The 14025-nt window shown below is 38.4% G+C and overlaps 1 protein-coding gene across 1 annotated transcript in view; it reads right to left on the bottom strand.

Moving 5' to 3' along the window:
* Positions 1–14025, bottom strand: part of LY75 (lymphocyte antigen 75) — a gene marked incomplete at its 3' end in the record, with an annotated part of 86927 nt that continues 72902 nt past the window's right edge. The window contains exons 29-35 of the mRNA XM_081095899.1: positions 12598–12792; positions 10762–10988; positions 9354–9522; positions 7201–7350; positions 3576–3698; positions 1544–1711; positions 1–179 (exon numbers count right to left, since the gene is read on the bottom strand). Of these exons, the coding sequence (XP_080952025.1) occupies positions 1–179; positions 1544–1711; positions 3576–3698; positions 7201–7350; positions 9354–9522; positions 10762–10988; positions 12598–12792 (1211 nt within the window). The remainder of the gene's footprint in view (positions 180–1543; positions 1712–3575; positions 3699–7200; positions 7351–9353; positions 9523–10761; positions 10989–12597; positions 12793–14025) is intronic.

Here is a 14025-nt window from a genome sequence, read left to right as displayed (position 1 = left end):
TTAGTCATGGAAGGAAGGAAGCATAATCTCATCTTCATTCACTCCTTGCTCATATCGGACTGAAGAGAAGCCTGCCCAGTGCATACGGTTCCTTTGGAAGAGGAACCAAATCAGTCCGACGATGAGAGCCAAGATGCTTAGCACGATGAATGCAATAGTTATTCCTCTGTAATTGGGGCCTAGAGCGGGGAAGGGTTTGACATTGGAGGAGAGAATATAAAAGCGATTATTACTAATTTTATGCATTTGGCTGTGTGTCACATAAGCAAACCTTGTACAGGTTAGATACAAGTACTTAATTGTTTCAGAGCATGAACACAGAATTCAAAATCACCACCAAACACTTAAGTGCTTTTCCCCCCAAATTTAACTATTTTCCTTTTCATTCAAGTCCTTTTCATTAGAATAGCAATATTCTTACAAAGAAATTAAAGCTTCAATGTCTTCTACTCTTAGACATCTTCCCTGATAACACAACCTAGAGTAGCTATCTCTCTAGTCTCAATCACGTAGTTTATAACAATTTGATATTTTCCTCTCTTCTAAATATGAATTTGCTTGGTTACTTATTATCTGTCTTCCTACACTAGATTATGGAGGAAGAAAAGGTATCTCATTTGTTTTGTTCCCAGGTGCACCCCAGCACATAGAACAGGGCATGACGTAGAGTAAAGACTTAAAATATCTGCTGAGCCCTAGCTGGTTTGGCTCAGCGGATAGAGCGTCAGCCTGTGGACTGAAGGGTCCCGGGTTCGATTCTGGTCAAGGGCACATGCCTGGGTTGCAGGCTCGATCCTCAGTAGGGTGCATGTAGGAGGCAGCCGATCAATGATACTCTCTCATCATTGATATTTCTATCTCTCTTTCCCTCTCCCTTACTCTCTAAAATCAATAAAAATATATTTTAAATAAATCTGCTGAATCAGTGAGTGATTATATAGATACTGATGGACACCTTTATGCTAGATCTTTAAAATGTTGCTGTGAAAACGTTTAGAGTTCTTTGGCTAGAAATTAAGATTTTTATGGTTATTTAATATATATCAACTCATGCTGAAACATAAGTTCAAATTGTGACTTCTTACAGATATCCAAGTAATTCCAATGAATCAAATCAAGTTTTGGAATGCTGTTAAGGTAATCATGAGTTTTAAGGGACTGAGGAAAAAGGAAGCAAACTGCAGAATGAAATCTTTGAGCTTTTAAATATTTAAACTATAGAATAAAATACATCTTAAGAACATTTTCAAAGAAGTGACCTATCTAATATGCTGGCAGCTTCCATCTTTCTTAGGAAAGAATTGTATAAAATTTAGACTTTTAGTCATTTCCTCTGGAGTCCTAGGCATCTGGTATATTTATCATCTTTGGTAATTGAGTTTTCTGAGGGAAAGAATCTCTATGACTTAAGATTTTTTTAATACACTGTAAGGACCAAGTGCTTTAGGACCTAGTACAATACTTCACATATTATTAAATTGTACATTTATTTTCTAACCTGTTCTGCAAAACTGTTTTTCTTAAGGACAGGTTACATACTTACCCAGAGGAACTTTGCAGACAACTCTTCCATAGCCATGTGAACAGTCAACTTTTATCCAAGTTTCATTTGAAGCTAACAAAATGCTACATTTTCCACCACTGCTCTTATGTTTATTTGCCCATTTGACAAATTTCACTTTTGATTCATCTAACCAATTCCAAGATTTATCTAAAGAAGGAAATTAAATACAACTATGTTTATTGCCATTAAATTACTCAAGTAAAAAGGCTTGCAGCTCATACAATGTCATACCACTACTTAATATGAAATTTATTAAAAGTGAAAAAATTTAAAACTCAGTCCATCAGTCACACTTGTCACATTTTAAGTGCCCAATAGCTATATGTGGCTAGTGACTACTATATTGGACAGAGCAGGTGCAGAAAGTTCTATTAGACAACACGGATATAGTATGTAGTGTTTTGATTAAAGGGCAGGATTCTTGCACATTTATTGTGTGACAGTAGATTTCTACAGACCTTTATCCCCCTCCCTCGCTTACCCTTAGTTAAAAAACTCATTATTGAAAGTATGTTGGTGGGGAAGGAAGGGTCCACCTTAACTCCATCTTTATTTCCAGCTGAGGCAGCGCCGCCTTGTGGCGATAAACACACTTTACAATTCATAGTCATCTTTGAATCCATTATTTTTTTAGTTTTAATTTTTATTATCCCCCCAATCAATATATGGTTTTTATTGCATCTTTAAAATATCACAAATAATTCTGAGGAATAATTTGGCATCTTTCTGTTTCTATAGGTGGACAACTTAGATCATATTCATCAGCCTGCTGAACTGTTTTTTTTTTTTTTTTTTTTTTTCAGAAAAATAGATACCATCAAAAATTTTTCTGATCTCTGTGTTTTTAACTATTGTGGCTTGCTGAATCAAAGCAGCTAATGTGATACAAATTCAATGTCATTTCCTTCAAGGATCAAATCTTTCTGGGTTTGAGATACTGAAAAAGCAATACCTGATCTCATCTGAACCCTGCAAATTATGTTTTGCCCAAGAAATTTCTGACTTCAACAAGAGAACCACTATCCTCAATACCTGCACTGATGGGGAAGTGAGGGTACACAGACCTCATCTTGTAACGGAATCCCAGTGTAATTAACACCTTCATCATGTTCTGTACATGATTTCAGATGGTGCTAATGGTGGCCAATTCCTTTCTGTTTTCCCACCATTTGTCAACCCAAAGCAGTGGTCGGCAAACTGTGGCTTGGCAAACCGCGGCTCGTGAGCCACATGCGGCTTAGGCCTGATCCTAATAGTCGGACATCCCCCAAGGGGTCCTTAGCGCTGCCACGGAGGCGGGAGAGGCTCTGCCACCGCTGCTGGGCTCGCCAGTGGTGAGCCCTGCTTCTGACTGAGCAGTGTTCCCCCTGTGGGAGTGCACTGACCACCAGGGGGCAGCTCCTGCGTTGAGCGTCTGACCCCTGGTAGTCAGTGCACATCATAGCGACCAGTTGTTGTGCCATTCGGTTGATTTGCATATTAGGGTTTTATTAGATAGTATTCTCCCACAGATCTTTTTGAATCAATTCTTTGCAATTTTACTAAGTTATTTTGAAAAAACAAATCACTATGAAGATGTAATTTTTCTGTATGATAAAAATGTTCCAAGAGGGAGGGAAAGAACAAAAGAACTTTCTGAATAACAGAGTTATAAGCTGGGAAAACTTGGGGTGATAGACATGAGAACTCTAAGGGAAGTAAGTGATGGGCTCCTTGTGCGGACATGGAGAAAAAAATCTATCCTATTGGTCCAAGTATCTTAAACTTCTAGCAATTCCAGTTGGTTTCAACTGATTTTGTATTGCATCAGTGTTTCCCATCACTACTAATAAGTCATTCACTTCTTCATTAGGAATTTATAAGCCTTGAAAACAGCCAGCAGACCTAGCTTACTCATCAATAAGAAACATTTGAATTAAATACCATTTGACATTCTTTAGCACGGCTGACTTGGTATTTAGGACAAGTTAGAGCTCTCTTTGCATACTGCACACACAAAGATGTCACTTACCGGAAGGATGCTGAGATAATCCAAGCCAAACTCTCATGGTAATGTTATTATTTTCCCTTATCAGTTTGCTCACGAATTTATTCTCATCTTCATCCTCTATGGTAACAAGAGTTGCAGAATGATCTGTTGAAGGAAAACAAACCCCTAACTAATTAGCATTATGCAAACTAGGTTAGTGGTTTATTCTGAGCCTTTGAGAAAAGAAAAACTATCATGATCAAGATCACTGAGAAATTCAAACTTTACAGAGAATGTTTTTAAAATCTGATATTGGCATTAATAGCTTCCTAAAAAGGTAGAAATATTTCTAGATTGAAACTTTGAATAAAGAAATTTCATGTGTGTTTGTGTGTTTTATTTACTATGTTTACCTGGTAACCTTTTTAAATCTTGGAACTGCCTAACCAGTGAGACTTTTGTGTATGAACAGTTCATCCTAAGAAGTGGGGTATGTGATGGTAGGAAGGTATGTTTCCCTATAGATGTTCAGCACTCTCTCTTCAACAACAATTTTTGCATAAGTTTGCTTTTGTTAAAATGAAAATTAAAGCAAAGATGTTTGGGGTCTTGGGGAGCATTAGCCTTCCATTTAACATTATTTTATACATATGTGCATTTGGTCATGCCCATTGTAAGTTCCTAAATATAGTATGGAACTGAAAGAGTGAGTATGCTTCAAGTTTGATAGTTTGCTCCAAACCCATAGAGAACATAAGCATCAGGCAAGGAATAGAAATAAAATAATAACTAGACTTGGAAATCAATCCTAAATGGAATCAGATAGTCTTCAATAGCAACAAGCTTATCCACACTTGAACTTTTGTGGTAGGGTGTATTTAAAGGGCAAAGGAAAGCCTTTACTCCAATTACTTACATCCCACAGTACACAGGTACTTTATGTTACCGAGCTTATTATTACACTAGAGGCCCGGTGCATGAAATTCATGCACAGAAGGGGGGGTTCCTTCAGCCCAACCTGCACCCACTCCAATTGGGGACTGTGGGATCGGGCCTAAACCAGCAGTCGGACACCCCTCTCACAATCTGGGACCGCTGGCTCCTAACCACTCACCTGCCTGCCTGCCTAATTGCCTCTAACCCCTCTGCCTGCCTGCCTGATCACCCCTAACCTCTCTGCCTGCCTGTCTGATCGCCCCTAACTGCCTCTGCCTGCCTGCCTGATTGCTCCTAACCTCTCTGCTTGTCTGCCTGATTGCCCCTAACTGCCTCTGCCTGCTTGATCACCCCTAACTGTCCTCCCCTGCTGGCCTGACCTCACCCCCAACTGCCTCTGTCTGCCTGCCTGATCACCCTCATCTGCCTCTGCCTGCCTGATCACCCCCAACTGCCCTCCCCTGCAGGCCTGATCACCCTTAACTGCCTCTGCCTGCCTATAACCTCTAACTGCCCTCCCCTGCAGGACTGATCTCACCCCCAACTACCCTCCTCTGCCAGCCAAGTTGGTTCTGATTGGTCAGTTTCTATGCCAGTCAGCATTAAAAGCTCTGCCTCCTAGGCAGCCATTGGCTCCTTACATTCACCCAAATTTGGTCATTTTCTATGCCAGTCAGCATCTCTGGGCCTATCAAGGGGGCCTGATCAGTGCCCGGGTGGAGGCCTGGAGAGAAATGGAGGCTTGGCTGTTGGCCTGGCTGGAGAGAAAGAGAGGCAAGTTCTGATCAATGGCTTCCACAGAGGCTTTGGATCAGACCCTGCCTCTCTCTCTGCAGGCCTCTCTCTGGGCCTGATCCGCAGCCCCCAGGCAGTCAGTGCTGGGTCAGGGCGCCCACAGCGGTCCCAGTTAGTGCTGGGTCGCCACGGCAACCCAGCACTGACTTCTGGTCTGGTCAAGCCTTCCCTGTTTAGGACCCTGGCTCTTTATTATGTTGATAATCCTATGGAGGAAGGCATTATTAGCATTTTACAGATGAGGAAGCTGAGGCTCAAGGAGAGCAAGTAAATTGGTTAGGACTACACAGCTAGTCAATTATAGAATTAGAAAGTCAATCTCAATCTTTCTAATGATAAGTCATAAATGCTCACTATTTGCAGGGCACTATCCTACATTTACAAACATTACCTCATTTCATTCATTAATACAACAACCCAATCTTTACCCAAACTTTGAAGTAAGTACTACATTTGGCTTTTCAACAATGGATTTGAACTGTGAGGGTCAACTTATACAAGGAATTTTTTTCAATAAATATACCGTCGGCCTTCTGTAACTCTGGGTTTTGCATCCTCAGATTCAACCAACCTTGGGTAAAAAACAGTATTTTCCATCGGCAGTTGGGAATCCGCTGATGCGGAGGGCCAACTGTATACATTGCTCTATGCCATTTTGTATGAGGGTCTTGAGCATCTCAAGATTTTGGTATCTGTGAGGATGGGAGGTGGTTCTAAAACCAATCCCCAGTGGTTACTGAGGAATGACTGTATATTTTGGAAAATCAAAAGTTATACACATAGGGTCAGTGCCCCTAACCCACTTGTTGTTAAGGATCAACTGTATTTTTATTCTCACTCTTTTCAGGGGAAAAAAGAGAAATAATCATGTAAGTTCACAATACCACTCAGCTAGTAAGTGTGGGACTTGGATTTGAATCCAAACCTGTCTGCCTCCAAAACTTAAGTGTTTAACATGCACACGCACACTACAATAACAGTAACCCTTTCTATTTTCTCCTTTAGGAGCCAGAGACTTCTGACCTCCAGAGTATATATATATATATATATATGCATGTATATATAGCTCACAATAGTTCCCATCACATATCTATCTATCTATCTATCTATCTATCTATTATATATGCATGTGTGTATATGTCTGTATTATGTATATTAACACAGAACAGTTCCCACACAAAAGTTCCTCTCATTTAGTTAACCAGTAACATGGAGATTTAAAAATCTTCCACGTGTCTCTACAACAATTAGCAAAAAAATGAGATAGATACCACCTGCCTAGCTACACTGATACCCAAGAATACAAGTCTTCTAGAAGTCATGTCACAGTTTGACTACTGGCTAAATTTATCCTGGGAGAGCTTTCATCATTGCTGCTTATCCTAAAGTAGTTCAATCTGAACACGAAAGTCCTATTCCTGTGGTGTTCAGATGATGTGAGCCACTGTTATTGCAGAATGGATGAACAAAACATGCTTTATGTTACTCTGGTCAGGCTAAGCTTATTTATTAATAACCAAGTAATGAAAAAATCTACAATTTTGTATTTACTACTTAACCAACTTTGTAAAAACTTTACCTCTTAACCCCTTCATCTAAGTAGATCTAGCTAAATTTAAAACTCTTCCCTTGTCAGTATTTCCACATAACAATTTACTTATTTTTCATTCTACTTCCTCTCACTTACTTTTATTTTCCATGTACTTATTCTTAGATCAATTATTTTTAATGGCTATGCCAATATTCCATTGAGGCCATACATCATAAAATACTTAACCACTTCCCCACCACTGGGCAATTAGGTGATAATGCTTTTATAAATTGTGTCTGCTTTAAAAATATTTTCAGAAATATAATCATTGTTTCAAATTATTTATTTAAAAAATTCCACTGATTATATTATTGAATCAAAAAAAATAAATGAATTTTAACTCACCAAGTCCTGAACAAAACTGTTTGGCTTCTGAGAAATTGTGTAATGCCTGGTCAGATGCATAACAGTGGTCCCTGTACTGGATCCACTGGGATCCATTCCCTTTTACTGCTGGGCATCGCGATGAATATGTAGGAGAAGATACCTCTTGAGCTACAAAAATGTGAGACAATTGTAAAAATGCACAGAAAAAAAAAACTGACTTTGAGTATATACTCTAGATTTTTAGAATACCATTTTTAGAACGTAGACGATAAAGGAAAGTACTTGCCCTCAAAGATGGATTTAGACTAAGTTAAAAACAACTGGAAAGACATAATAGAAAAAGGAGCAAAGAATGGCCAGGCAGGCCTGTAACTACTTTGAAACAATAATTACAATTCTTCGGATCACTTTTTATTTTGATAACAGAAACCTTGTTTTACTTTGCCATATACAGAACTACTTTTCAAAATCACAGCCACAAATGAAAATTTGGTAATGTGTTTACAAAATGCAAAATGTCAGCAAAGTAAAATCACTCTCAAATAAAAAAAAGAGTAGGTGTGGCTTCTCAGCTTTTAAAAACTCCTCTGGTTTCCATTTAAAATGTTTAACTTTTAATTGTGCTGTATCACACAGGAAGCCTGTGTAGCAAAGCCTGTGCCTCTGATTATTAATTTCCACAGAAGAGAGCATGAGAACTGGAAGGTAAAGTATCAACATGAGCATCAGAATCAAAGCTCTGACCTGGTATGGTCAGTCATCTCAACCCCAGCTATTCTTTTGTGTGCATTCTTCATGGTCTGCATGTCCTTCAGTAACTGAAGGCTTTTCCGGCCTTTTCCCTCCATATCTCAATTTGGTAGGTTCTTCTAATTTGTGGTGCCAGTGGTTCCAGAAGAATGGCTGCTGCTGTTTCCTTCTTCATCAAGAGATGTTCTGAGTGTTCCTTCTTCTGTTTCTCCATCTTCTGTTTCTCCAGCTGGGCGTGATCTTTTTTGAACTTTAGTTATTTGATTGGCTTTTGCCTCCATTCTTTCCATGAATGCTCTTGGTGTGAGCTCTAAGTCTCCCTTCAGTGTGACAGCTGATAGCTCCTGGGTACGTTTCCTAGTGACTGGTGATCAAAGCTCATGGCCAAGTCCATCTGTAAAGTCTGTAGGACTTGTGACAGCTCTACATTAACGCTGCTGATGGAGAGACGTTACTAGCAAGTGCTTCCTTTTACCACCTTGTGAAAATAGTTGCTTTTTCAAAAATAAACTGCCGATGACAACAATGCGTCTTGCACATTGTTGTGCAAGACAATGATCTGTGTTGCTTCATTAGATGCAAAACATCTTGAACGTTGGCTCCCAATGCATGGCTAAGATGGATGGACCTTTCTGAATTGCTTGGCTTTAAAAATAAAATTCTTCTTATACTAGGAACCCCCGGAGATACCTTATCTTCTAAGTCTACTCGTTTCTATCCAGTCTGCATCTGGGCTGTCTTAGGCTGCATACGGTTTCTTTCTTTACTCTTATTCATGGAGTTTTACTTCCAACTCTTGCATTTATATTTTCTGCAAGGGCCAGCACTGAGAACCAGAAGCGTCAGAGACCAACCCGCACCAGCCCTGGCCGCCCAGCAAGCCTCTGCAGCTCCTGGTGGTCTGGGTTCTTGTGCTCTTCCCCAAGGCTCACGCTCTACCTATCAGAAATGACCTCAGGCACAGCCCCTGATGCAAGGGGCTCTTTCCTCAATTTTAAGGATCATATACGTTTGGAAAATGCTTAGTTACACAATATGCAACAGACTTCTTGACCACAGAGACTCCCACAGCCATCACTCAATATGGAAGGCCACATGAGGCATTTCTCAAGATACATGCTGTGGGACACTTCTTTTAAAGAATCTCAGTCTTTGAAAACACTGCTAAGTGAAACTGAAACTCACAAATTCTAGAGTTAAGACTTCCCTAGTGATGGAACTACTGAATATCTTTGAGAACAAATTCCCTGACCGGGTATATTGTATTTATTTCTCTTTGCGAAAAATATCAAAATTATTTTTGGAGGACTTGTGAATAAACCTTATTTAAAATCTCTAAAAACTCCTTGAGTACTTAATCACATGCATAAAACAAACGTTACATTTTAGTAAATATACAGTTATTTGAAATCAAGTCTTACATTTTGTAGATTTATAGCAAATAGCACCATCTCCCTTAGAGCTGCAGTTTTCATGTTTCCAAATTCCTTTGGGATCCAAGAGAACACAATTCCCGGGAGACTGCTTATCTTTCCACAGGGTGTAGTCAAACGCACTGCCGTCAGACCACTCAAAATTCGATTCCGTGCCCTGTATTAGGAATGATAGAGACAACCTGAATCTAGACGTATGCCTTCAAAAAAGGACATAAACAAGAACATCTATACTTTAAGAAATGTTGGAGTGGAGCATTAATTATTTGCCTGCAAGTGTTGTAGGTCTGGATCTATTTGTAAAATCAGGGATTTACTTTCGATGCACTGATTTGAGACATTTGCTCTGGCACAATATAAGTAGGATTTTAAATTTAGAGTCAGAGTTTTTACACTCTATCCCTAGATTTATTCTGTTTAAAGATGAGTTTATATAACACTTGAAAATAAATGATGTGTAAATGGCTTCCACTTATCACAATTACAGATTTACAATTCCAGCATTGATATTATCCTAAATATTGTTTTTTATGTTTAAGAGTTTTGTGGTTTGTGTCTCTGGCTACATTATTTTTCATATTACAGAAGCCAGTAATCAGCAGGGGGCTAAAAACTACTTCCCAAGATTACTTTTGATTTTTCCTTGATTCTATAATCCTAATTTACCATCCTTTATTTTATTTTCCCCATTGTTTTAAAGATTATTTACATCAGTCCTTCAATTCCAATTTCAATAGATGTCTATTTTTTTGTAACTAGACATTATTGTAGCTACATGAATATAATTAATAGAACTCAAATAGTGGCACAAAAGACGTGTTTACTAGTAGAGGATTACTCTTAAATAGTGCTAATTTCTAGAGGAAAGTGGCAAAAGTATATATATTTACTAGTCCTAATGTTAAGAATTTTACTTGGCAGCTTATAGCAATCTTCATTATAGTCATAGATTATAATGAAAATAATTATCACTCCAAAATCTTACAGATGAGGAAATAAGCTTGCAAATGTCAAATATCTTGCCCATGATCACCCAATATGTAAATGGGAGATCTGCCACCAGTGTGGAACTCGGGCTTTTCTGATTCTGTGCTCTTTCCTTTTCACCAGCTTTTCAGTTGGTCTCGCCCAAGCAGATCACAGAGCTGTTGTGTTACTCCTCTGCTGGGCCCAAGAGCGTTGAGGGCCACGGCAGTCCCGGCCACGTGCTGCAGTGCACCCTACAGATATAATGTTCAATTTGTTCTATACTGTGGAAAGTCGAGAAAACACGATGCTATGCAAATTGAGTCCCAGGACTTAATCTGATGTTATACTTTGCATTGATATTTTATGCTCACGTTGCTAAACCTCTAACAAATGTGGGAAATTTCTGGACAACGACAGCAATACTCACATCATGACTAGAGAGCCCAACCCACAGTGGAAATCCATCCCGCTTTGCGATATCTTCCAGGAAGAGCTGGCCACGTGAGTCATGAACACTAGCCAAATTACCTCCACTCTGAGAGCACATGTTTACTGCTTCGTACCATGTCAATGTTTTTTGAATGACACTGTAAATGCCATCTTCATATGGAATAAACTGTGGCAGAGTAGTATTATATGCTTCCTTGTAGTCAACTAAAATATTTAAATGAAAAGTGTTCATGATTAAATTTGATTGTTGACCAATGTCATCCAATCAATTTAATAAATAAATACTAAAAATAAAATACATATTTGGGGTAAGACAGGTCATAAAATCATTTCAAAAGATAAATAAAACTGGGTTGCTTAGTAGGAATGGAGGTCAAATGCATACTTCATTTTTCTTCTTCCCACGGCATATTTCACAGGCTCTTAAATATGACAGTAGTCTGGCTGATTAAGAAAAAGGCATACATATTGTCTTTCATTGAAGGAGCCCACATATTACTTGAGGCCAGAAAACAACAATACCTACAACGAGGGCAAAACAAGTACCCGCTAGAATGTGTGTACTTCCTACTAGAGAAGGAGAGGGAGTCATGAAGCCTGCTGGAAAAATTAGGTCTCCAGATGTTAGGCCAGGTGGAATCAGGACTAAAACGAAATGAGGTAACCAGAAAGTAAGCTGAAAACAAACAAATAATAACAATAGCACAACCACACTGATGAGGGTATTTCAAAGGGACACAGAAGCCAAGTGAAAGAACGTCCAATGTCCAGAGCTGGCACAATCTGGTCAAAAGATTAAACAGTATAGTAAACTGGATTATATTCCCAGTATGACATACGTAACCATGAGCCAATACAGATATCAATAAATGACTGATTTTTTTCAATTACAGTTTACATTCAGTATTACTTTGTATTAGTTTCAGGTGTACAGCATAGTAATTAGACAATCATACACTTTACAAAGTGCTCCCTCTGATATTTCCAGCATCCACTTGGAACCAAACAGTTATTAGAATATTATTGACTATATTCCCTACACTGTACTTTACATCCCCATGACTATTTTGTAACTACCAATCAGTAGTTCTCAATCCCTTCATCTTTTTCCCTCAGTCCTCCACCTCCCTCCCCTCTGGCAACCATCAGTCTGTTCTCTGAGTCTATGGGTTTGTTTCTGTTTTCTTTGTTCATTTATATTGTTCTTTGGATTCCACACAGAAGTGAAATCATACAGTATCTTTCTTTCTTTGACTGACTTATTAAATGACAATAAATTTTAAAATGTGGAAGAATGGGAAAAAACCTCCTGTGTGGTCAAATTCCAAATAAAGTATGTAGATACCACCCTTTTCAGGAAGGTGGAGAGTAACTCTCCACTAAGTAAATGTGGGCTGAGTACAGTGCCTTCCTACCAAAGAGTATGTTGTGGGAAGGGGGAAAAAGAGTAACTCTGCAGTGGAAAAAATCTGAAAACATTACCTAGAGCCAGGTGACCAAGATTTAAATCAGTAGTGATAATCATGTTGATAGCATACCCCTCATCTGATATGAGAAGGACACTACTTCTGTGGTTTTCCCCTAAACCCCAAAACCATAACCCCAGCTTAATCTTGAGAAAAGAATGAGGGACACTGTACAAAACATATGACCAGTGCTCCGCAAAACTGTCGCGGTCACCTCCGCAGCACCTCCGGTAGCACGGAATCCAGAGGAAGCACTCAGAAAATACAGTTACAAGGTGCCCACCAGGGGAGCTAACGGCTTTCTATTCTCTTTCCCTGGGGTGGAAACTCTGCATTAGCATACTCACCCATTTCAATTTTGCAAGCAAGAATGCTGTGCTGATGAAAGTAATGTATTTCTTCAATAGCATCAAAGGTATGAATATCCCAGAAGCCATCAGTACTCAAGCCAGCAAAGAGCCGGCTGTTTTTTATAGTTGGTCTTCTCCCTCTCCAGTGCGTATAGGACAGCATGGTCTTATCAGACCACATAAGAGAATTATCTAGAGAAGAGACATTTTTTTTCTATGCTTAGAGATGAAATCAATACTTGAATTACAATTATGAGGTTAATATTTCAATCTTAACTTTTCTTTCTTCTTTCTCTACTTCCTAAAAGGTTATATGATTATGCGCATCCCTCTAATAATTATAACAGTGAATCATACTTATTTGCAATGTTGGAAGTACAAGTTATAAACATGAAAATAAAAATTTACTGATAATTCCACCATCCTGCAATAACTTTACATGCTATCTTTCATCAAATATTCATGTCTCCTACATGTATGTTTGACTGCAATGAAAATGAATGTAACTATTTTATAAAAAATAATTTATTATAAGACTAGTGACAAATCTCTTATCTGGACCGAAATCATACACAATTGTGCACAATTATGTCAACTGATTTTTGACAAGAGTGCCAAGACAATTCAATGGTGAAAGAATAGTTCCTGGGAGAACAGGATATTTATGTACAAAAATAAAAAATGAGGTTGGACCCTTTCCTTTCACCATAAACAAAATTAACTCAAAATAGATCACAGATCTAAGAGCCAAAAACTATAAAACTCTTAGAAGAAAACATAGGAGAACATCTTCATGACCCTGGGGCAGGCAAAGCCCTCTTAGATATTCACAAGTGATAAAAGAAAAATATACATAAATTGGACTTAGTTAGAATTAAAAGTTTTGTGCTACAAATTATACTATCAAGAAAGTGATGGAAGAAAATACTTGCAAGTCATTTATTTGACAAGGGACTTCTATCCAGAATATAGGAAGAATGCTTAGAACTCAACACTAAAAAGGACAAATAACATAACAAATGGGCAAAGGGTCTGAATAGAGATTTTTCCAAAGATGACGTACAAATTGCCAATGAATACATGAAACAATGCTGAATAGCGTCAATCATCAGATAAATAAAATTAAACCTCAATGATAAATCACTCAGACCCACTTGGATGGCTATAATAAAAAAGACAACAAACTAACAATCCGCCCCGCCCCCCACAAGTGTTGGCGTAGATATGGGAGAAATTGGAACCCTTGATGGAAAATGGTATAGCTGCTTTGGAAAATAGTCTGTCAGTTCTTCAAAGGATTAAACAAATCCAACAATTCCAGACCAAGTATATATCCAAGAGAAATGAAAACATACGTCCATATAAAAACTTGTATATGAATGTTTATGGCAGCATTATTCACAATAACCAAAAAGGTGAAAACAA

Source organism: Myotis nattereri, assembly GCF_964212035.1.
Source record: "Myotis nattereri genome assembly, chromosome: 7".
Taxonomy (NCBI): Eukaryota; Metazoa; Chordata; class Mammalia; order Chiroptera; family Vespertilionidae; genus Myotis; species Myotis nattereri.
This window is presented reverse-complemented; position numbering and strand designations above follow the sequence as displayed.